This window comes from Coloeus monedula (genome assembly GCF_965178545.1).
Source record: "Coloeus monedula genome assembly, chromosome: 3".
Taxonomy (NCBI): domain Eukaryota; kingdom Metazoa; phylum Chordata; class Aves; order Passeriformes; family Corvidae; genus Coloeus; species Coloeus monedula.
In genome coordinates, this window is record NC_138783.1 from 27,252,063 (window position 1) to 27,276,611 (window position 24,549).

Sequence of the window (24,549 nt, forward strand, 5' to 3'; positions counted from 1 at the left end):
GAAGTGCCTATATAACTTGTTTATCAAAGTTCACGGCATCTCACACCCTCAACATTTACAATCTGTCAAGATAGATAAGAGGAATTATGGCATGAATTGTCTTGTGAATTACTACATTCTCATAGTGTTCTCTTATTCTGCATAAAGGACAGAGTGAAAACTATAGGAAAACTTTTTCTTTTGACTTTGAAAGTAGAAATACCAGGAGTTGTGGCATCCTTTTGTGAAGTCAAGAATGTGTGTATGGGTGGATACCAGGTTCATGCTGTGCAGTTCTTACTAACTGGTGATGAGCAAATTTCCTGAGCTGCAGGGAAAATACTCACCTATGTGCCCATCTTTTGCAGTGGTCACGGCCTGCAACATGGCAGGTGCTGCCATGTACGAGCTGGTACGAGTAGGACACAGTGAGCTGGTGGGGGAGATCATCCGGCTGGAAGGTGATCTGGCAACTGTCCAGGTGTATGAAGAAACATGTATCCTTTTCACTGCTCCCTCTGGGCCTGCCAGACCACACAGTCCAAAACACAGTGGTGATTAGGGTGAAGATGATGGAAATAAGCCCTTGATACTTTGGGTTCTGGCAGCACATCTGTTCTGCATGTGTTTTGTAAATTTTGATGGCTTAGAGGTGAATCTTACCTTGTGTGGCTGTGTAGCGAGGAGACCTTTCTTAACTGGAAACCAAATGTGTACCTTAGAATTTGAGTGCATTTTAATGCATCTTTGTTAAAGCACTTGACAAATGTCAATCATAAATGGCAAAACTAAGCAATATTTGTAGCATCTTTTTCTTTGCTTTTGATAGCTGTTCTTGTATAACACTTAAATAAGAAATGCAAAGTGGGCAGGATGCCTTCTTTCTGGGCAGAGTTATTTTGCCAAGCGTAATAGATTGTACTTCTACTTCTGCAGTGGGCTTACAGCATCTTGGTCCAGCTATGATGCAGCATGTATTCTAAAATCTAGGCAACTTAAAATATATTTTGTATTACATATATATGAGAGAATGTCAGAAAAGAAGTCATAAAACTTGAAGCCAGGCCTCTTTCCCCTCTGCCAAGGGGGTTGTGTGTATCTGTAGAGCCTAGGAAAAAGGCTGTGCTGGCTCCCAGACCTTGGTTCTGAGGAGCTTGCTGGTAAACTAGGCCCAGACTAGGTCCTGTCCAGACAGACTAGGTCCTGTCTCTACCTAATAATTTATCATTTTAGATGGCATCATTGTTACAGTATCGAGTAACTTTCCGTCAGTACATGGAACAAGTTTGAGTGTAGTTTACTTTTAATTTCCTGTTGAGAGGAAGCTCAGTCATAGGCCTCTCTCAAATCAGCTTGTATTTAATCTCTTGAGTTTTGTATAAGTTTTGGAGGTTTCTTTTGTATTCTAGCAGGCTCTTCTGCCAAGGTGCTGGCCCTTTGCAGAGAGAAGTTCATTGTGCATCTTTGGAGCTTAGGTAGTGCACAGACCTGACACTTGGTACAAGAGGGGAGGGCAGTAGTGCTTAGACATAAGTCTTAGACAAACTCCTTTTAAAATTAGGCTGCTGTTGAAAAAAGCTGCGCAAGGCTCGAGATCAAAACAGTTGTGATCTCTGAACAAATTCTGAAGTGAAAAATTCCATATTTCGTAATATTATCTGACTTTAGGAGCCTAATCTGTTTTCTAGGTTTGGAGATGTAAGAAATGTGTGATGTTTTGTCATCTCACTGCCTGTCACTCCAGTGAGCTCATCCATATTAGTTGCCAACAACAGTTGACTTGAACAAATGATCGTAAAGAAGAGTATTTGTCACTACTTTCCCTCTCTGGAGGATGGTGAACTTTGCTGCTTGGGCAAATTCAGAATTTAGTATAAAGCCTGTATGCTTCTCAAATGGTGATGTGTAACATAGTAATAGTATTACCTTAAAGTCAGAAAAGGGGTTTGAGGGTATGATGTTGTGAACCTGATGACTTCTGCCCAGTTTCTTTTCCTTCTTCTGGATGAACTTTTCCTCAGCAAATCTTTAGCTGGTGTCTCTGTAGGAGATCCTGTGCTCCGTACTGGGAAGCCCCTATCAGTGGAACTGGGGCCTGGCATTATGGGAGCTATTTTTGATGGTATCCAGAGACCTCTCTCGGACATCAGCACTCTGACTAAAAGTATTTATATCCCTAGAGGTGTCAACGTGTCAGCTTTGAGCCGAGATGTCAAATGGGACTTCACACCTTCCAAAAGTCTGCGGGTAGGTTCTGACAAGCCTGTCTTCCCCTCTTGCTCCTCTACCCCCAGAGCTTAGGACTGGAGCAGTGTGCTAAGGCTGGGACTGCTGGGACATGTGGTTAATGCTGCATTTATTGAAGTTTGCAAAAAAAAGGAGTGCTAGGAGGTCATAGTGATGTATGAGACTGGATGGGGATCACCAGAATTTACTCGATGTGACTTACTGTATGTTGCTGCTACATATGAGAAATTTACAGAGTTGTAATGTATTTACCAAACCATAAAGAAACTTGTGGAATTGCAGTAAGCATTAACAGGAGCAGGTGTTACCTGAGCAAAAGAATGACTGCAGCACACATTTTGCAAATGGTGAAGATAGCCTTAGAGCTGGAAAATGTCATGGCTTTAGCCCTTTGCAGCATCTTTTTTCCAATCCTGCAGGTTAGCATATGCTATCCTTTCTCTTCTTAGCACATTAGGCTGAGAGGTGGAAAAAAACCAAGGAAAATTCTTCCTGTCTGTCAGTAATTGCTCCTGTCTGAGCCTTGAAAAGCACTTGAGCACAGGTAGTGTTGCTAGCAATGCTGTTGGAGTAATGAGTTATGTAAATGGCTTCTGTGCTGTAACAAGGCGCTTATAAAAGGGGTAATCACAGTGCTAGACTTAATAGCTGTAGTATTTTTTTACAGTTTTTCAAGGTTCTTTTTTAAAATTTATGACTAACAGACCTGTTCTGATTTTAGATTGGCAGCCACATCACTGGTGGAGATATTTATGGTGTGGTGAATGAAAACTCCCTGATCAAACACAAAATCATGCTGCCCCCACGGAATAGGGGTACAGTTACATACATTGCTCCTCCAGGAAACTATGACACTTCAGTAAGTCTCCCAAGCAGCAGTTGCTGGTATATTCCATGTCTCTTTTATAAGGTTGATGTACTCTTTCTGTTCTGCATGAGGCCAACTAACGTGCTTCATGCAACAAGGTGTCTGAGTTAATGATCACTTCTGCTACCCTGCCTGCAGGGATTGCATTATTCTCTTGGGCAGCTACTTTCTATGTATATGGCTTCCCAATGGCACTTCACTATGCCATGTTTGCTGACCTCTGTGGGGATCTACAGTATCTTATGAATATGTAAAATTCAGTTGCTCTTCAAATGCATGTTTTGAATATAGGCTGTATCTTGCACTGTTTCCCCCCCCAGTGGGATTGTAAATACGGGAAAGAGCCTTCCCTCAGGAGGTGATGATTGCATGCTGAGGTTCTAAGAGCTCTGTGGTGTTGTCAAAGGCCTGTACAGAGTAGTTAAAATGAGAATTCGTGTCCTGGTCCAATGTGCAACTGTTTGCTTAACTTCTCATGTCTGGTGCTGTCTGTTAGGATGTTGTGTTAGAGCTGGAGTTTGAAGGTGTGAAGGAGAAGTTCACTATGGTGCAGGTCTGGCCTGTACGTCAAGTCCGTCCTGTTACCGAGAAGCTACCAGCCAATCATCCTTTATTAACTGGCCAACGAGTCCTGGATGCCCTCTTCCCGTAAGTACTTCCTTCTATTTTTACTGTGTGAGAACTCTCTCTTATGGGGAAGCAGAGGCAGGAGGCCTTAGAGCCTTAGGGTTTTTTAAGGGTAAGCTTTCACCATGTGTCACAGGGTAATCTCAAAAAACATTCAGCTGAATTTCTCATATTGCTTTATTTGGCAGGTGAACCCACTGGTGGAAGAAGGAAGTTTAGCAAAACTGTTCAAGTGCATTAATTTAGAAAAGACTGGACATGCATAAACTTAACCATGTCACAACTGCAGAAAGGCTAGAACTTTCAAGCTTGCTATCTTCATTTTAATGCATGAGTAGGCTATCTTTCCATGGTCTTGAGGATGTGTAGTTTCCAATGATTTTGAGGTTACCACTTAGGAAAACTGTTGCACTTAACTGTAACACAAACTGCTCATTTAAGCAGCTAACTTCTAAGACACTGAATTCAGTTATTTTGGTCCTAAAATACTGTGCTGCTTATTCTATAATACACAGCTAAGTACGGTTGTCCTTTTCTTAGCATTTGCATTCTGTTGCTGCTTCCAACTGTGAAAACTGCTATGTTTCAAGCCCAAAAGTCATGCTGTTATGTCAGCATAAGTCATGTACTTCAGGGACAGGAGAAGAAAAGGATGATTTAATCCCTCAATTTTTTGATTTAGTGAAATACCTCTGTGCTTCTCATCCAGAGCACTGAATGTGACTCCTGTCATTCTGCTTTTGATGAGGGAGTTCTAGTGGAAAATATATTCTAAGATGGGAAAGAGCTGTTTTTTAGTTCCTTGCAAATCAGAGTCCTTTCTCTTTACTCAGGTGTGTACAAGGGGGTACAACAGCGATTCCTGGGGCATTTGGTTGTGGAAAGACTGTGATCTCACAGTCTCTTTCAAAGTACTCCAACAGTGATGTCATCATTTATGTAGGCTGTGGAGAACGAGGAAATGAAATGTCTGAAGTACTGAGAGATTTCCCTGAGGTTAGTATGGAGATTTCATGGAGAGTAAACCTTCCTGGGAAGACTTGCTATTGTACTGGTATTGTAACTGAGTAAAATATCATGTTGGTAGAGTGACTTCAAAAGATCATCTTGCCTCCCTTGAAGCTCTGGCAAAAATCCCTTTTGGCTTGTTCAAGAATTATTTCAGTGGCCCCTCAATAAACATCTGGACAAGTTTAGGGTGTACCTTCTAAGTTGTTTAAAATAAAGCCAGAATGAATGCCAGAGAGCAATTTAGCACAGTTGTAAGCATCTTACCTGTGACTGGTCCTGTCTCTAACCTGACCACGCATAGAAAATGCAGCATCCATTTACAAGTTGCAGGGTGGTGATAACAGTTACCAGGTATTAGTTTGACATGTTAAGCTTTGGAATAACTTCAGAATGAAGTAGAAAATACCTTGTTAATGAAACAATAACAACCAAGCAACAGATTTACCAATCTTTGCACTTGTTACTATGTTTTAGTGAAGTTGTTTTGCTGGCATCAGGTAGTATGAACTGGCAGGTGCAAACTTCACTGTCAGAAATAAGGGCTAAAAAGCTTGGGTGTGTTGATCAGTGACAAGGTGGGAAAGTCAAGCTGAGGTGGCCTTGAAGAAGATAAATCCCAGGGTATTCATAAGTAGAATTCTACACAAATGTCAGGGTGTACATTCTGTTGTTCAGGTGCTTGTGAGGCTTTACTGAGGTTATAAATGTGTTTTTATGTCCAACTGTAAAATACTAACTTGGCTTGTTGTAGGTGGGGGAAGAAAGCTCTCAGATTCCTGATGGACTTATAACAGGAGGCTAAGAATTTTTAGCTCTTTCAGCCTGGAAATCTGAGAGAGAATAAGGTGCTTCCTTGTGCAGTGGATCTGTCATTACTTATTTGAATGGGATCAACAGGGATTTGGCTGTTGCTGAAGATAAGGTGAGGTGAAGCACGTACATTAAAGAGTTAAGCTGTGTGCAGTCTGAAAGACAAACCAACATATCCTAAAGTTTTGAGTCTCATCTCTGCTCTTGGTAGAATAGCTGTGAGGAGAGTATCCTCATACAAGGCAAGTAAAACAGTAAAAGAAAACAAGCAACAAAAATATTAACAAAAAAACTTGCTACTCTTACAACTTGTTGGGGTTTTGTTTTTTTTTTTTTTCTTGCATTTTAGTTAACAATGGAAGTTGATGGCAAGGTAGAAAGCATCATGAAGAGAACAGCTCTGGTAGCAAATACTTCCAACATGCCTGTGGCTGCCAGAGAAGCCTCCATCTATACTGGTAAGATTTACAAGAGGATAGAGGAAGCTGTGTGTATAAAGCAAGCCATCATGCTCTACTGTTTTCAGTTCCTGAGATGGCCGTACTAAGAAGCCTGTTTAGTTTCGGAAGTGAACTCTTTCAGACCTTGCCTGCACCAAGTCTTTGTATCTTAATTGAATCTGACTTGCTTGCATATAATTGCCATTTCTGAATATTGAGTAAATTTTGTTTATAAGGTGAACCTAGTGTGCCAGGACTTAACGTAGGATTTCTGCATGTGTTAATTCTGTAAGCTTTTGGTTTTGACTAGCTTTTTGCTGACAAGTAGAGCCACTTAATGGACAGAAATAGTATTCTCCGAGTTGGCAGACTAGTCTTTCCTTTGCAGCCTCTTAAAGGTCTTTTTAAAGTTCTTTTTTTATGAACACTTGTCAGATAATTCAGATAAAACATGACCTTTTCTCACCCTTGTATTCTGGTGGTTTGAAAGGGAAGGAGACATTTTACAGTAAGAAGAATCTTTGTTCATGGTTTCAGTAAGGGAGAGCGTGGCATCAGTGACATTGCAGTGTCTCTTCAAAGAAATACATGTGAATGTAAGATGAGTCAGAGTGGTTCATAAACAGAAATGAGGAGAATGAGAAGAAATAAACAGCAACAGCAAAAAAAGAGACAACAGGGACATAAAGCGGGAAGAAGGAGTAACTTCCATTGTCTGTTTCCATCAAAATGTAAACTCCAGTAATTTGGTTTCTTTGCATCTTTCTGACAACATATAAGCATAGGATTCCTTTCTGAACTGCAGCACGTTGTTGTCTTTGTTACAGGAATCACCCTGTCCGAGTATTTCCGGGATATGGGCTACCATGTCAGTATGATGGCAGACTCTACTTCCCGATGGGCTGAGGCCCTCAGGGAAATCTCAGGGCGACTGGCTGAAATGCCAGCTGGTGAGTAGTCTTTCTTCAGTCTAGTCTTGTCAATGCAGCCCTTCAAACTTGGAGCCTTTGACTGAATCTCTGTGTGTTGGTGTTTGCAGACAGTGGTTATCCAGCCTACCTCGGTGCCCGTCTGGCCTCTTTCTATGAGCGAGCTGGGAGAGTGAAGTGTCTGGGAAATCCTGAGAGGGAAGGCAGCGTCAGCATTGTTGGAGCGTGAGTGTTGCATTGTTCTGCCTCTGCGCTGACTGCAGTTCTTCCTCTCTGGTTTTGTATGTCACAGCACCTATTTTTCAGACAAAAAGGTCTTGTTGCTCTGTGCAGCTGCAGAACTTAGAAATATGGGAATGAGTAGGTAGATACTTAGTCTCTGTTCTCCCAGAAGCACCGCTAAATTGTGCGTGGGGGCAGAAGGAATGAATGTGGACAGGTAGCTCTGTGAGGTGTGGAATCACAGGCACTGGCAGCAATTGGATCAAGTGGCTCAGGGAGGAATGTTATTAGAGCTCTCTCTGAAAAGTGTCAAAGCATGCTCAGAGCAGGAAATAAAGGGCAGTTAGAGCAGCTGTGTGTGCACTTGGGGGCATAATGAATCATGACTCTCATGCTCAAATAGAGTAGAATTCCATGGAGCAGCATATCTCAGGCTGTGATGTGCCATGAAAACTGTGTTGTCCACAGGCATTCTCCTAGGTCATACTGCTTTGTGTATCATACCCTGGGAAAAGTGGATTCCCCATGCTTTCAGGAGAGCCTCTGGCATCTGCAAGAACACCCAGAGTTCATTTTTTGCTCTGCTTACTTCTGCTGTTCAAAACATACATACATAAGGGCTTTCTGCTTTTGAGATTGGAAGTTTGTTTTGGTTTTTTTTATCTCTGGGAAGGCATGTATTGGAGTTTCAAGCACAAATGAAGTAGCTACTGTATAGGTGAATATCAAAATTTCAAATTGGGATATTGTCTCTTGTAAAATCACAGCACTGTGTTTTCATGATGTTCTATCAGCACTCTTGCTGAATCTGTTCCAATTGAGATAGGTTTGGTGATCCAAGCTGGAGTTGCTATCTCAAGCTAACGTGACTGAAATTACACCTTAATATGTCAATCAGTCACTGATGTAACTATTTCATGGTATGCTTGATATAACCCCTGTGTGGGTATGCATCAAGCACTTTCTGCAAGCATATTGCAATCTGTTATTTACTTGAAATCACATTGACTTTTCTGGTTTCTCGGGTCACTGAGCTGTGCAGTCATATGTTCAGTACTTAAGTTTGAACTGTGAAAGCAACTCTGAGAAGTTTTCCCTATCTCTTCCTTCTCAGCGTCTCTCCCCCAGGTGGTGACTTCTCTGATCCTGTCACATCTGCTACCCTGGGCATTGTTCAGGTATGTCCCACAACATTGCAGCTCTTCTGTCCACTTTGTTAGACTCCAGATGGTTGTGCTTCAGCACATTTGTGTCAGTGGCTGGGGTGAGAGAGCTTTGATTTGACACAGGCAGCTTTGTAGGTCGTTTTGGAAAATGTTCTAGCAGTGTAAAAGGCGACCTTGTGAGATGGTTGCAAACTGATATGTTTGAGTTCCCTTTGGAAGGGGGAGAGAAGGGCAGCAATTCCTTCCAACACTGCCTGCTCAGCCATATCTGTGTGCTTCCTCAGTGCTGCCCATTTAGCTGCACTTCAAATGTATCTGTTCTCAGCTGAGATGGAAAGCAAATCACTCTTAATCTAGGTGCATCGAAACCACAAAAAAGCCCTCAGAGAAGCTGACTGGGAGAAGAATGTCTTGCAACTGTTTGCAGTTTTGGGAAAAGCAGTTACATCTATTTGGTCTCCACTTTACTTAGACTCCAGTATTGACACTGCTATGGCTGACTGCTCCCTCATGAGCAGTCTCAAGCTGAATAAATCAGAACTCAGCTTAAAAGTTGCATCATTTTTTGAGAAGTGTTATTTGAATGTCACTGCTATAGTTAACAGGCTCCCAGGCTTCCATTTGTGAAGCCTTTGTCATGCTGCATTAGCTTCAACTTGCTCGACTTGCTCTCTGTATTTTTTTTCTTTTTATTGCCTTCAATTATTTTAGTTCACTTTTAATTTGGAGAGCTGGTTGACCTTTCTGGCTTCTGGCAGGTTTTCTGGGGCCTGGATAAGAAGCTGGCACAGCGCAAGCACTTCCCATCTGTGAACTGGCTGATCAGCTACAGCAAATACACGCGAGCCCTGGACGAGTACTACGACAAACATTTCACAGAATTTGTCCCTCTGAGGACAAAGGCCAAAGAGATCCTACAGGAGGAAGAGGACCTTGCAGAGATTGTGCAGCTTGTGGGGAAGGTGAGTAACCAGATGTGGTGTCATTGAGCCATCCTCCATTTCCTTATGGTTAGTGCAGGCTTTTGATCATGTCTTAGAGCAGACCTGATGGATACTGCATTGCACACAAAAGATCACTGGGAGATGTCAGACACTCTCACCTCAAACTGTGTTTTCTTCCAGTTTTCTTACATGTTGTTTGACTTCTAATGACAAATAGTTTTTCAGATTTGCTAAACCTTGGCTTGATCCTACTTTTCTCATGTGAATTGGATAGTGGGACATCTACTGCTTGCTTTAAACTTCACTTTGGTGTTCTAGTATTGTTGAAATGCCCTTTGCTGCAACTTAAAGTAGTATTCCATTGGAAGCAGTCTGTGTAGAGAAATTATGCAAACTGATCTTTACTGTTGAAGCCATATGAAGGGTCACAGTTTATTAGAAACCATGTTGCCAGCTGCAGGACAGAGGTGTTGGCATTTACAAGTTGGCCTGTAGAAACAAAGTGAAGTCTGCTTTTTTAAAAAACTTGTGATAATCTGTTTTTTTCTTTGGAAACTTGTGACATATGGCTCCATTTTGCAGGCATTCTTTAATTTCCTTTTTTCACTTCAGTGTTTTGAAGAGAAAGCTAAACTTGGACAGGAAAATTTCCATTGAAAGCTCTCAGAAAGGACCTAGTGAAAACTCTGTTTCAGCTTAGCACTGTAAATATGATAATTGGCAGGTTCCTGGCACGTACTTGACAGTAATTTAATTCCATGATGTTCAGATGAGCTATTATGATTTACAGATTGGTAGTAGTGTGTAGTAACATGTATTAAGTACAGTTATTTGAAGGAAGTTTGCTCGTGGTGCTGTCTCTTCACTGATGCTCTAGTCCAACTAAGATGAGACCTTTCATCAGATCTTGCCTAGTAGAACTCTCTTCTCTTGATATGTCTTTGAAAAAAAGGAAGTGGGGTCATAGGACCTTCTGCAGTTCTCTACTTACAAACCCATGTTCTAAAAGACTGGTTTACAGAGCAGGGTAGGATTGGTTCCTTGGTGTGGAAGGGATATTGATAAGCCAGTGCTTGTGACTAGGCATTATTTTCATGATGGAATTACTAGAACTGGTGATTTTTTTTTTTCTGGGAGATGTTATCTTTGACAGTTTCTGTCTGTCTGGGCTTGGCAACAAACCTTTAGAAAGGGGGAATCGTGGAAGTAGTTAGGGTATTTTTTTCTTTCTAGCTCTGAATTCTGTTAGTCTCCTCATGAAAGAAGGTCCAAACTTCCAGTCTAGAAAGCAAGCTGGGGTACTTAAAGCTGAATGGGGCCACTTTAGCAAAAAGATGATAAAGGTGGAGAAGAGCAACCTGCAGTGCTGAGAGCAGCAGTGTGCAGCAGCGTTGTGGCTGTCCTGTGGAGTATGACAGGCATTGTCATCAACTCCTTTTCTTTTCTTCAACGCCAGGCAGAAAAAGCCACACGGTGCAGGCTGCTACTTCCTGTAGCTTCCTTCTTGATCTAGCATGCTGAGATTTAGTCTGTCTTCCATAAGGACTGAGGAAGGTAAAAATGAATTTGCTTTATGTAGGAGGGTGATGTTTCAATGTACCTCACAGCAAAGCCATGTGCATTTTCAGTGTCTGGTGGCTTTTCCATGATCTTAAAGGGAACTTCATTCCCACTGTTTATCATCAGATAGACCTAAAGCAGACTTACTGACTGTTTGGCCCATCTTAATCTGGCAATCAGTTAAATTGGCTGTTCTATAGTAGGGAGTGAGAAATACCCAAAAGACAGAGTTCTGCTTGATGCTGTCTTATGAGGGTGGGAAGAAGACAGGTACTGAAAGATAGCTGTTCTTGGCCAGGAAATACTGTGTCCTCATGGACTTGAGTACTAAACTAACTGTTTACCTTACTTTTCCAGGCTTCCTTGGCAGAAACAGATAAAATTACCTTGGAAGTTGCCAAGCTGATCAAAGATGACTTCTTGCAGCAGAATGGTTACACGCCTTATGACAGGTGAGGAGATCTGACTGGCCACTCTGCCCTCTTAGTCCTGTGCAGTCTGGATTGATACAGTTATTTTGTGTGGAAGCTGACCAGGGCAGAAGTTAACGTTACTGTCCATAAAGAAATGGAAGAACTGTGTTTAGGTAGCCCTTTGAACAGTGCATTCACATTGTCTTACCCAAGACATGCAGACCCCTCCTGAAAGCAGAACCCTTTGGGGTTCACAGGTCCTCCTCTATTGTTCTGTTAGCCAGTGTCTCTGCAGTAGCATATCTGAGGAGGAGGACAGGACTGCTTTATTTTCACAGACAACATCCAAAGTCTTCCTGTTTATTCCATCAATACACAGGGGACTGCAAGAATCTGCTTTCAGTTACTATTGCATGATTTTGGAGTAAGTTTGATCCATCAAAAAAACCCTTACTGTCTCTTTCTCCCCAGTGGACTCTGCTTTTCTTCTTTCCATGCTATCCTTGTGTTTTAACAGCCTGACAAGGGGCCTTTTTGTACTTCATCTCACCCCCCCAGCCCAGGTAGATCAGGAAGTCTTGAGTACTTGATCACTGAAAATGTAGACATCCATCATTTTGTAACAGTGTGTGCTTTTGATCAGGTTACTGGGGCAGGTCTGTGTGTATGCTAGAGGAAGCACAGGAAGTAGCATATAAATAATAATGAGGTATCTTTTATGGCACTCACCCATTAAAAATGAAACTGTGTATGAAGTGCTCTTGTCATAGAGAAACTCCCTTTCCTGTGAGCAAAGAAACTTGCAGAGCTGTCATCCCAGGCCGTTAGGAGGAAGCCTGCTCCCTTGATGGACAAAACAGGAAGGAGGAATTCTGTTGGCTGCTCATTGTTTTCCTTTACTTGTTAGCATTGGCACAGATTGAAATGTGAGACTTGTAAAGCAGTGGTTCCTGTTCTCTCCTGTTTTGCCTGAATGTTTGGATACTGCTTCAGAAAGCTTGGCTTCAATCAGCTTCAGGATGATTGTCTTGGCCTACGATTTGCCTGTTTAAAAATGTGGGACCTACTGGAGGCAGCCCCTCTCCTTGGGCAGTACATATTAAAAACCCTTGGAGTAAAGCAGGCTGGCACTCTTTCTGTCAGGGGAGAATCCAGGGGAGAATCCTGTTAATTGTTCTAAGATGCCTGACTGGTCCTCTTCTATTCCATCAGGTTCTGCCCTTTCTATAAAACAGTGGGAATGCTTTCCAACATGATTGCATTTTATGACATGGCACGCCGTGCTGTAGAAACCACAGCTCAGAGTGACAATAAGATCACGTGGTCCATCATCCGAGAGAACATGAGCGAAATCCTCTACAGACTTACCTCCATGAAGTTCAAGGTATGTTTGTAAGGAAGTGGGTTGTCCTGCTTCCTGTGAGCTTCCAGTGCCTCTGAAAGACTGACTCAAGTGTTGACCAAAGGCTTTAGACCAAAGGTCTGTGAACAGAGACTCTTTGCCATCATTTTGAATACAGTAAAGAATTGGTTTGTGAGCTCAGGAATGGTCAGTGCAGAAATCTAGTCAGGTGATGCTGACTGCACAGCCTTGGCAAGCACCTTTTTGCTGTTTGCTTTGAGGGGTTTGTGATGAAATTATGTAAAAATATTATAAAATGTTCTAAGGAGACTATTATCAGAGAGAAGCAGCCTGAAGCCAGACATGGGACACATCACATATTGCAGGAGCATTTCTTTCCTTGTGTTTAAAATAGCTTGATTAACATTTCTATCATTCACTTTTTCCTGGATTTAAACTTCAGGCTGCTTATATCTGTGTGTCATATAAAAGAGACTGCTGGAAGTGAGGAGAGGAAGGGAGGAGTACCTTTAACATGGGCTTAAGACAAAACAATTGGATTGGAGCACCTGCTCTGGGTAACTTCAGTAGTCATCATTTTAGGGTACAGCTTCACTAAAATTCATCCAGAGCATGCTGGTATAGCAGTTACTGGTAGGACAGTAGTAACCTGTGATCCTGGCTGATATCCTCTATGAAATACAATGCTTGCTCTGTTAAAACTCACATAAGTCAATACTGCAAATCTTTGGAGAACATGTACCGTTGGATTAAATAAGTTTAGAATTAAATGTTCTGCCATGCCAATGTATTCTGTTCCTGCAGGGTACTGGCTTGTTTCTGCAATAAGTGGGTTCCTGGCATATATTCTCAAAGCATGAAGAACACAAGAAGATACACTCGGGGACATGAACTTCTTTGAGAGCTGGTTATGTAGAGCTAGCGTAATTAAAACACTCCCTACAAACACATGCCCACCAGCAGGCACCTGCAGTACAGCAGAGCAGTGGACAGCATGGCTGAAAAAGGGAATCCAGAGAGTGAATATACATTAAGTGGAGCTGGAGCTCTAATAGTTATGAAAGGAAAATTATATTCCCCAGGTAACAGTCTGACGGGTCTGAGGACTGAGATGTCCTGCATCCTGTGGTCTGGGTACTTTGGAGAGACAATGTAAGAAGTAGTGCATCCACACATGTAAGGCCTCTGTGTTTCCCAAGAGTTGCACTGACCCAGAGGATCTTAGCACTCAGAGGAGAATGGTGAAGACACTGAACAGATTTCACAGCCTGACAGTTAATGCTTCTTGCAGAGAAAACCTTGCAGCCTCAGAGCAAAGCTGATAGTTCCATTTTTTGCCTTTGTCTTTCATGAAAAGTATTCTCAGAAAATGAAGCTGTACAAAGATATTTTTGAGCTTTTTATGATTACACAATACATTTTAATTTGAACTAAACAACCTCTGAGTAATGGCAGAGTAACTCTTCCACCTACTGGGGATGCACTGCATTTGGTGTGAGGAGAGGAGCTGGTATTAATCACTGCAGCTCTTGAATCATTGACCAGTAACCAAGACCCTCAGTATTGTTGATTGCTTTCCAAATCAGTTGCTTTTCAGTGCAGTAACCACTGCTCATGAAAAAAAATTCTCTGCCCAGTACCCATTCTGCCTGGGTCACTAATGTGGGAAGAGAATGAGATTTAAACCCTGTGGCTGTTGGTGAGACAGGATGCAAAGACAGAGCTACAATCCTAAGGTCAAGAGGTTACAGCAGTTGCAAACTAGGGCTGACTTTAAGTACCCAAGGCTTTTCCTGATGGATTTGTTTGTGTGCTGTATTGTTTCAGGATCCTGTCAAAGATGGTGAAACAAAAATCAAGGCGGACTATGCTCAGCTGTTTGAGGATATGCAGAATGCATTTCGCAGTCTGGAAGACTAGACTTGACCTCTGTGACCACTCCAGTTTGTCCTCTCAGTTCCTCATCTCAGCTCCTCTGCTTCCCTACCTTACAAGAATGATGCAACAGTACTTGAGTTGATAAATAACCCTATGTTTCCCCTGTTCATACTCAGAGAGTGTCTTTACAAAAAACATTCCTCTTAGTTTGTATTTGGCATTGCTTTGTGTGTCTGAAGTGGTGAGTGATGTGTGAATGGGCCTGGCTGAGTGAGGAAATGCTGTTGTACACTTCTAGGGTGGGAAAATTTTCACCTTTCCTCTCCCAGCTCTCCTGGTAACCAGTCTTTCACCTCGGGGTGTAACCAGCTGAGCTGCACTGGCAGAGGCGGTGTAGGTCTTCATGCAGTCATGCGGTACATTGCGAGCTGGCAGTGGTAAGGGCATTTACACCTGGCACTTTGCTAAGTGACTATCAGACATAGAACTCCCTGTTCTCAAACAGAATTTTTGACCATATTCTGGTGACATGTTGATACAACCAAAAATTCTTCACTACTCTGTCACTTCTGAGTCTCTCAGCTGAGTCTTTTGGTTACAATTGAAATGTGGTAGTTCTGGTCCTCTCCAAGAAGGGACTAACTAGAAGATGAGCACATACAAGCGAGTGGTATAATTTTGTACACTGGAGAAATACAGTTTTATCTTCCTACTTAATACAGATAGGACTGTTGGACTCAGCATCAGCTAAAATCAAAGCCATAGGTGCTCAGCTTCCAGCAGAATTTTACCTTCTTGGCTCCCATTCATCCCATAAAATTTCCTGACACTCAGCTGCTTTACTTTATGAAGCTTGTGACTGCTGCCATGTACTGCAGGGCATGGTTGGCAAGGTACAGTGATGCCACATGTGCTGACCCCAGTGTGGTTCTTCCTTGGTGGTGCTCTGCCAGTGCAGTTGCCCTCAGTGCAATGCCCAGGTTATGCCAAGGAAAGGAAAACACGTGCTTAGCCTTCTTCCTCCACCTGTGCTCACATGGCCTGTTGGGTGGTGGCACAGAAGGTCCCCAGTTCTTGTATAAGAGGAATGTATGATGTTCATCTGGGGGCAGGGGATGAATGGGGGAAGGTTGACGAGTACAAAATGTATTTACTCCTGCCTTGTTGATTACGGTGCAAGAGAAACCAGTGGCTCTGGTCTTCTCTGCTCTGTGCTCTGGAAGCATTCTGTCAAGCAGCTGAAACTGCTGTCTCTTGGGGTTTTTTTATTGGCATAACTAGACTGAGATGAGGAATGAGCAGAGCGCAGCCTTTCTGTGAAACTCCCCGAGCCCAGCACTCATCCCATTTCTCCAGAGTGCAAGAGAGAGAGATGCTGGCATCCTCTCCAGTCTCTCCCTCTCGATTGTGTCAGGTGGCATCCTGTGCCCAGCTGGGTTCCAGCTGCCATCTACTGCTTTGTTAGTCCTGAGACAGCACCTGTGTTGGTGACACCGTGCCTACGTGAGCATTAATTCTGCACTGAAGTATTTCCACCGGCGCCAGCTTTGAACAGTAGTGATGCAAAGGGATCTTGTGCTACGGACCAAATGCTGCCACTTCCATTATGGTATGAACCCACTGTTTGTCAGGGGAGAGCCCAGCTGAAACTTAAAGGGATTGACTATTTTTGGTTCTCCCAAAAAGAAACTGCTCCTCCAGCTGATATTCTGGTAGTGAACGCTTAAGTTTACAGCTCACTAAACTTTTGGTGTATGCTGCTTATTTTATCAACGAGCATGTGTGAATGAGTAGTCACCATCCAAGCCCTTGCTGGGCTCATCATTCGTACCCTTCACCACTGTACAATGTAGCATTTCATGCTAGAAACCAGATGTTCTTATCTCTTTAAATAGAGGATGTTATAAACTTTACAGAAGATGTCTAAGATAATGCAGTTCTAATATTTATTGTGCTGTACCTGGCCCTAAAGTGTGACCAGTTCAAAGTTTCATATATATTTTTGTCCTTTTTGTTTTGTGTCTGTTTTCAGTGTTGAGATTCTGATGTTCACTGTGTCCTGCAAGTCTTCCTTCTACAGCTGTGGGAGGAATTACAAGATGGGCAGAACCCCACCACCTACTTTATCTTGTATATTTCATAATGTATGTTGCTGGAAATTGTGTAAAAAAAATAAATTTAAAAAAATTGTTCAAGTCAATGAAAATAAAATTGATTTAAATTAGGTTTTATCTGTCCTGTTTTCTTATGTCAAACCAAATCTACGCCATAGTGGTGTGCACAGCAATCCATCACAAAAGCTCACAGCTTGCTTTAAAAAAATTACTTCATCAGTTTAAGGATTTCTTTAAAACTGTAGGCAGTAATTTGGCATGGATTCTTTACTTCAGTTCTCCCATTCCAGTACAGCTTGCACAATCTCCTCACATTACATGAAAGAGTTACAATGTAGTAAATACTCTTAGGGCAGGTATTCTTAGGATTACTTTTAAAACAGTAACAGTGTAAGTCTGCCTTTTGCTGCCATGCATGCTAATGTAACAGCTGTCATTGTACCATTTTAGGGCACTTGGCACTTTGGGTCAGAAGCTGAGCAGCACTGCTGGCCACAGCAACTCCTTTTGAATAAGGAGTTGAGACCTCCCGTAAACAGCAACAGATAAATTAAGAATACACTAAAGCCATCACATTTGGCCCATTTTGTAAATTTGACCACTCTGTAACACCTCTTTGAAGGAAGTGTTCTGATATTTTATAGACTATATTAAGAGATACCACAAGCTGAAGGTGTTCAAGTAATTCTGCCACTCACAAAGGGGGTGGAAGTCACAAGCTCATTCCTGGCAACCGTGGACTAGTGAGTAGTTCTCAGTGGATGTTGAGAAATCCATCAAGTGAAGCGATGAGTTCAGGTTTTGGCAGTTTGGAAGTTACCAACTGGCAGCGTCCTCACTTCATCCACTCGACTTTTGTGGATCTGGAAGGCTGGCGTCACCCAGCGGCCACAGGAACACTGGTCCCCCCTCCAGCTGAAGGAGCCCAGCTTTGACGTGCATTTGGGACACAGAAGCTGCAAGAAAAACACAGCACTCGGTCTAAGACGTGTGTTGATGTGGATCTAGTTAAAAACAGGCCAAAAAGCTAAACTGAGAGGGCCATTTAGCCCTGAGGTGTAGCAGGCAGCTGTGCTGGCAGAAGGGAGGGTGTGGAAATGCAGCTGCTGGGACCTAGTGGGATTCAAAAGACAGTTTTACCAGGGTCCAGAAAGACTTGGTCAGCCACCACAACAGGCTTCTGAAGTCCCACAAGCCTTCCTCATAACAAAACCAAACAGCAGATAAACCCTGTCCAACATCCTGTTGGGTGGTGTCAGCTCCAGCAGAGCACCAGCTCCTTTCCTTGTGAAAGAATATTTTACATTTAAGAATGTGCCCATAAGCTGCAAAATTCAAGTCAGAAAGGTTGGGAGGCCTAGCACCCTTGTGTGGGGGTTTTCCTTTCAGGGAAGAGACACAGTTTTTTCTGCCTTTGCAAAACAGTAACACAAAAATCCAAAGAATAAAGCACATGCTCCACTTCACCTGTCCTTCCATTACTCCGAGCAAGGCTGGCTCCATCCACTGCACGGGCTCAATGAAGTACGAGGTGCACTTTTCCTGGCCATTCCCAGAAAGCCGTGCAGAGTCTGTTATCCTCTTGTGGGCAAAGGCTGTCGGTCCGATCCCTTCCGTGTGGGACAAAATGCTGGAGCTACGGAACAGAGCGCGTCTGCCCTCCAGGACGCAGGGAAAAAAGAAGTAAAACAAAAGTTTTTTTAACTGGGCAAATCTACAGACCGTAGAAAATAGGGATATGGGCCTCTGAATAATTAAACAGGAGTACAAGTTCTACATTTTTTGATTAGCCTAGAAGGTTCACAAGCAGCACTCCAGGGAACAAAAAGTTTTGTATTTTGTACTTTTTTTTTTTTTTTTTTTTTTTTTGCAAACACAGTATGGAAACTTAGGCAACAGCTCATCCCTGACCTGACAACAATGACATGCCCATTGATTTACACAGAATATTCTTCTCTTGATTTGATTTCACAATGACATTTTAAGGAGAAATATAAAGTATTTCATAAATACATAAAAATACATTTTTCTAATATATAAAGTACCTGCATTTCCTGCATCTGTAGAGAACCTCTGTGTTTGAAGTTTGACATATAGTGGTAGGATCAACTGCAAAGACTTCTCGGGGCAAGTCTTGAGGTTCTGCAGAGGAGTCAGGACCATGTTGTGAATCAGATCAGCTCAGCCACGCGGCATTCCTGGGAACAAGACAGGACTGCGCCTCTGCCCCAGTCATGGCCTGCAGGAGCCTCCTTCTTCCCTTTCATTTGTTCCCTCACCAGTTCCAATAGATTAAGCTAAAAAAGAAAGAGCCTCATCCTGCTACGCCTAAAACTGGGATTTGCTTCATGCAAGGAACTGGGATCTATGGCCTTAAACATGGTAAAATAATGGTATTTTGCTTTATGTTCTTACTTCAACAGAAAGTAAAGGCAGAGGAGGTTTCCGAGCAGTAGTGCCAATGCTTTAGTGCCCACAATACAGAAAGCCAACTTCCAAGTGGGAACTGCTAAGGACAATGATACATAAAGGGCGACAGCACTGTCACGCTGAGTATGCGACACTTGAGATCTTGCAAGAAAAGCTACAGATTATTATTTTATTATAAAATTACACATACGCACACATATCTTTTGCAAATTGAAGTATGAAAGTTTACTTCATTACCTGAATTTCAACTTTATCTCAAGTTTTACATGTTATTTTTTTCATCACATTGACATATTTTCTAGAATGTTGTTTGCTTCGCCAGGGACATAAAAATCACAGAAAGTATCAAATTGGCCTTCAGGTTTTTTACACTTTGCTAAAGAGCACAGCTCCTTACAGATCTTATTTCCCAGGCACCTCAAAGGCTCAATTTTTCTGCCACTGATGAGCTGGGATTCTCTAGGGCCGGTATAATGTGAATGTTTGCCCTGGCCAAGTCCAGGCTCGGCTGCTTTGAGGCCAACACTCGAAGTCAACCTCCTCTGACAGGGCCCTCTGCGTTCATTCCAGGACAGCCTGTTCCCCTCTTGGGAGACTGCCCCGCGCTTCGCTCCGCGCATCCGCGATGCTCTCACTCACCAGAGAACCTCTCGCTGAGCATCTCCAGGCGGTACCGCTTGTAGAGGACGCTGCTGGTGTCCACGGCACAGCCCATCGCCTCGTAGAGCTTCAGCTGCCCCTGGAAGCCCGGGTTCACCCTGCGGCGGGGGCGAGAGGGGCGCGGCGTGAGGGGGGCGCCGGGCGGGCGCGGGGGGCGCGGGCGGGGCACTCACTGTGCGTCCGGCTTGGCGGCCCTGACGGCGGCGAGCGCCTCCTCCCAGCCGAGCCCCTGCGTCTTCATCAGGTAGGCGGCGACCACGGCCACGCTGCGGCTCACCCCGGCGTGGCTGCAAAGCAAGGGCGGCCCGTCAGCCGCGGCAGCGCCGCCGCGGGGAGCGCTCGGCCCCGCCGCAGCCCCGGCGCTCACCAGCGGACGAGCGCGGCGCCGCCGCCCGCCCGGGCCGCGCCCAGGAACGCGGCGCAGTCATCCAGGCGGCTCAGCAGGTCCGCGCCGGGCTCGTCCCGCGCCCGGACGTGCATGGCTCGCACCCCCGGCACGGCCGGCGGCTCCTCCGCGTCCACCGTCAGCACCGCCACCACCCCCGCCGCCGACAGCGCCTCCGGGGACGAGCACGACTCCGCGCCGCCCACGTAGAGCCCCGGCAGCACCGGCACCATCCCGCCGGCAGCCGCCATGGCTGCGGGAGGCGGGCGGGAAGCACCGCCCCCGGCACGGCACCGCTTTCCGTTTCCCTTGCCGGTACGGGAGGAATAATTTCCGTAGTAATTGTCACGCAGCTGTGCGTACCGGTGCGATTCTCTCTTCCCTGCGTCCACGAGTGTCTGTCTTAACTCGTCTTTTTTTTCCCCCACCCCTCTGTCTCCTTACAAATGCTCAGAAAACAAATATGTATCAGAGGATGGGTCGGGTTGGAAGGGACCACAGTGGGTCATCTGGTCCAACCTCCCTGCTCAAGCAGAGTCGTCCCAAGAGCACATTGGTACAGGATTGTGTCCAGACGGTTCTGGAATATCTCCAGTGGGGGAGACTCCTGACAGACAACACAGAGAATAGAAATTTTCAGTTCCCCTTGAAGCTGCTAAAGAGAGCTTAAATACTAACTAGCAAAATAGATAAAAGAGTATACAAGTAGACATACAGGATGCTAAACATAGCTGGAACCAGTGGATAAACAGATAATGAGGAATATAGTGGGTTTTGTGGCAAAGCCAAGTAACAAGAAGGAACAGCGCATGCTCTAAGAGAAGCTCAAGCCAAGGTCATCTGCAATGTTGAGGGTGTCAGGAAAATCCACGAACACCAGAGGTTTATGTCCAAAAAAGAGACAGAAGAGTCCTGCAACTTTATTCAAATAAAGAGAGAGAGTCCACCGGGGCACACGCCCGCGGGGTTTTCTCTCTCGAGGTTTCGGAGGGCGCAGCCTCCTTTTATCCCAAACTCTCGGCCGCATGTTGCCCTCTTCCTTTCCCCATTGCCTGAGGTACCAGGAAGGTACAGCCTTCCCGAACTGCCTACCACATATTCCCCCCTCGAACCTACTGTTTTACCCCAAAGCTCAGAAACTCAGGCTTGTGCAGATCCTTGTCTGTTTCAGGAGCCAAGCTGTGTGAGCTCTGCAACAAACCTGCTGCCCAAAGTTAGTAGCCAATTTCAAAGACATTAACACCCATACCTTCACCCAACGAATTGTTTGTAAAGACATTAACTTTCCTCTCAGAGGCACTCAGTGGGTATGACCACCAGAGACCCCTTTAGATGACCCTCTAGAACCATAAAGGACTTCCAGCAGGAGGTGGATGCATGCAAATTAGTTTTAGGAAAAGTGATGTTTCTGTATTAGCAAGGAAGTACACTGCAATGAATATGTATGGCCATGATGGATTTTTACCCTGTTGTAAGATCTCACAACACACCTAAATTAGCAAAGATACCTTCTGGGTGTCCAGCATGCTCATAATAAAGAATCCCTGATTTCTAATATTTTAAGTTGTGTTAGAAAGTTTGTTTGCTAGCTGTTTTCAGTCTCACTCCAGGCCAGGCTCCAGGGGCATGTGGTGCTGAATCAAAAAAAAAACCCTGGCTCCACAGGCAGAGCCTGCGCCACCTCACGCTGCACAGTCGCAGGACTCCGCGGCCCCCAGGGACCCCGCGCCGGCAGAGGCGGGGGTGTCGGGGCAGCGGGAGGGTACACAGCCTGCTTTGCCGCTCGGCTCGGCGGCGGCCACGGCTTACCCAGGGCCGCAAATTAGCGGCTTAGCGAATTGGACCCCCGTGGTGGCTCCTAGCCCGACTGTGCATGCATTGGCTGCGCCAGGAATGCCCGGATCTACCTTCTTGGCCAGCGCCGCTCCAGGTGTGACTGCACCGAGACTGCCTGGGTGTGCTCCATTGCCCTCTATGGCGCTGGACTGTCCTGCACCGCTGCAGAACAGAGCCATCGACCTTTTAATACAGCATCTGCCTTTGCTGACAGAGTTACCGAACGTATCACGGAAGCTGGAGGAACTGCTCAGCTTGCAAAAGCAGCTGCTGCAGATAACAGAGGCATCCCGCCATGCTGGGTGCACCGGGCCCATGCCACCCGCGGGAGCCGCGGCTCCAAACCAGGAAGCGGCGTGGCCAGCGGTGAACCCCGAAGCGGCGGGGGCAGCGGCCACGCCCCAGCCGGCGGCAGCACCGAACGCGGCCGCGGAGCAAGGGCCAGCAGCGGTGCCGGGCACCGGAGCGGTGGAAGAGACGAGCACGGCGCCAGGTGCAGCTGCGGCACAGGGGACAGCGACGGCGCCGAACGCTGCCGCGGAGCAAGAGACGAGCGCAGCGCTGGGCGCGGCTGCAGTCCCGGAGACGGCTGCAGCTGCTCCAGTACCAGTTCGGTGGGGACCGGCCGAGACGGCATCCCGAAAAGACGCTGCTGTTGAAACTGCAGCGCGGCCAGCTGTAGTCTGTGCTGTCTGTTCTGCCTCTAGCCAACCTAGCCAATGTGCCCCTCTCCGTCCACCTCTGTTCACTCCCAGCGTCTCAGAGTTGCCTTTGCCTGATGATTCCTCGTCGGGAAGCGAGGCAGATGAGGTTCTGGCCCCAGGTCGTCAGGCGGCTGTAGCCAGGTGGTGAAGGAAAAGGCTGCGCCGGTCTCGCCCCTGGGCCTTTCAGGACTGCACGGTAACAGTGCATCCAACCCATTACAGTCGCTTCTTAGAGTCAGTTAAGATGCAAGATTTGGAGGAGGGTGACTGGAAGTTATTGAAAACACTTGGAATGCCAAATAGATTTGAGGATCCTGGGGGTAATTTGGAAGCTGTTACACTCCATCCACAGGCTGTGCCAGAAGTTCAGGATGGTAGTGACACCCCAAAAGGGAAGATCCAAGCTTTCCCAGTGTATAAGGCTCTCCCAAATTCAGGGGAGCATGACAAGCATGAGGTAATTGCTTGGAAGGTTGCACAGGATTTGCAATCCAAGGTGGCACAACATGGGCTACGTTCTGCTGAGGTTATGCAGATAATAAGGGTGATAAATACAGATTTACTTGCTCCATTTGATATCAGACACTTAGGTCAAATCCTATTTCAACCTATACAATTTACAGTTTTTGAGAAAACCTGGAGAAAGCTGGCCGACAGGACTGCATTAGAGAATATGCAGCTCCCTGCTGCCGATCCTAGACGGACAGCGGGAACCGATGCTTTTATGGGGACTGGTCCCTTCTCTGATCCCAGCCTACAGGGTACCTTGTCCTCTAGCGTCCTGCAGCAAGCTCAACAGGTTGGCACGGCTGCCCTGTTGAAAACCATAGAGTTGTCTGCACCCAGAAAGCGATATACTGAAATAGTTCAAGGGAAATCAGAGTCATTCCTCTCTTTTGTAGAGAAAGTCGCTGCTTCTCTCGAGAAGCAGGTTGAGGATGATGGTTAAGACAGTTGTTGTTAAGGCATCTAGTGAGAGATAACGCAAACAAGGAGTGCAGAAAAATCATAGATGCCTTACCAGGGGATCCTGAGGTAACAGACATGGTTGAAGCCTGCGCTAAGGTGGGATCTGGGAACCAGAGAAGGTCTGCTTTGGCTGCATTCCTGCAGCCTGTTCACACATCTTCTGGTCGTGAACCAAAGCAACCAAAACAGGCGAAGAAACGGAAGCAGCCTAAGCCAAGCCAAAAAGAAAACACACCGATCCCCCAGTGCAAGAGGTGTGGCAGGCCAGGGCATTGCTCGGGCTACTGTAGATCCCGGACTCATGCCGATGGTCAGCCTTTGTCGGGAAACTTCTGCCGGGGTGCAAGGAGGGGGAATTGCTCTCCGATGCAGTCGCTCCCGCAGAGAGTGGCACAGGTACAGGCACAGGCCTACCCAGCCACCCTAGAGACGGCACCCAGGGATCAGACAGCACCCAGGGATCAGACGGGTTTGACGTCCACACCGCAGCCGCAGTCGTCTTAGACTCTAGCGGTATTTATAAGGTTCCCTTGGATGCATATGGACCCTTAGCCCAGGGATCCAGTGCGATGCTGGTGGGAAAACCTGATGTTGCCCATTTAGAAATCTTAGTGCACTCAGGAGTTATTGATGCTGACTTTAAAGGTCAGATTTGCGCTATGGTCTCCACACAAAAACCCCCTGTAACTATTCCTGAAAAGACCTGCCTTGCTAAATTAGTGCCGTTTAAGTCTTGTGTCCTCAGGATAGAACAAACTCACAAAGATAACGGCAGTGGATCTGCGGGACTTCCCCAGGCCTTCTGGACTGCAGACATCTCTGACCAAAGGCCACAGATGACATGTACCCTGATCCTGCCGAACGCCCGTCCACCCCGGACTCAGCTTCGAGGTTTGATTGATGCGGGTGCTGATGTAACTGTCATCTCCTTCTCTGCATGGCCTCCCTCATGGCCTTTAGCCCGGTGGGATTGGCCATCGCAGGATTAGGAGGA

The 24,549-nt window shown here is 45.4% G+C and overlaps 2 protein-coding genes across 2 annotated transcripts in view; one reads left to right on the forward strand and one right to left on the reverse strand.

Annotated features, from left to right (window-relative positions):
- Positions 1-16,683, forward strand: part of ATP6V1A (ATPase H+ transporting V1 subunit A) — a 30,626-nt gene extending 13,943 nt beyond the window's left edge. Inside the window, exons 3-15 of the mRNA XM_082277389.1 lie at positions 348-476; positions 2,012-2,226; positions 2,948-3,085; positions 3,591-3,742; positions 4,555-4,717; positions 5,892-6,000; positions 6,810-6,932; positions 7,022-7,136; positions 8,248-8,311; positions 9,058-9,261; positions 11,161-11,255; positions 12,429-12,600; positions 14,407-16,683. Of these exons, the coding sequence (XP_082133515.1) occupies positions 348-476; positions 2,012-2,226; positions 2,948-3,085; positions 3,591-3,742; positions 4,555-4,717; positions 5,892-6,000; positions 6,810-6,932; positions 7,022-7,136; positions 8,248-8,311; positions 9,058-9,261; positions 11,161-11,255; positions 12,429-12,600; positions 14,407-14,499 (1,772 nt within the window). The 3' untranslated portion in view covers positions 14,500-16,683. The remainder of the gene's footprint in view (positions 1-347; positions 477-2,011; positions 2,227-2,947; positions 3,086-3,590; positions 3,743-4,554; positions 4,718-5,891; positions 6,001-6,809; positions 6,933-7,021; positions 7,137-8,247; positions 8,312-9,057; positions 9,262-11,160; positions 11,256-12,428; positions 12,601-14,406) is intronic.
- A 244-nt stretch (positions 16,684-16,927) lies between these two features.
- Positions 16,928-20,297, reverse strand: DUSP12 (dual specificity phosphatase 12; the record flags this gene model as incomplete). Its single annotated transcript, XM_082277635.1, has 6 exons — positions 16,928-17,527; positions 18,039-18,225; positions 18,617-18,713; positions 19,641-19,759; positions 19,835-19,948; positions 20,029-20,297. 6 exons carry the CDS (start codon positions 20,295-20,297, stop codon positions 17,366-17,368), a joined length of 948 nt encoding a protein of 315 aa, XP_082133761.1. The 3' UTR covers positions 16,928-17,365.
- Positions 20,298-24,549: the final 4,252 nt, after the last annotated feature.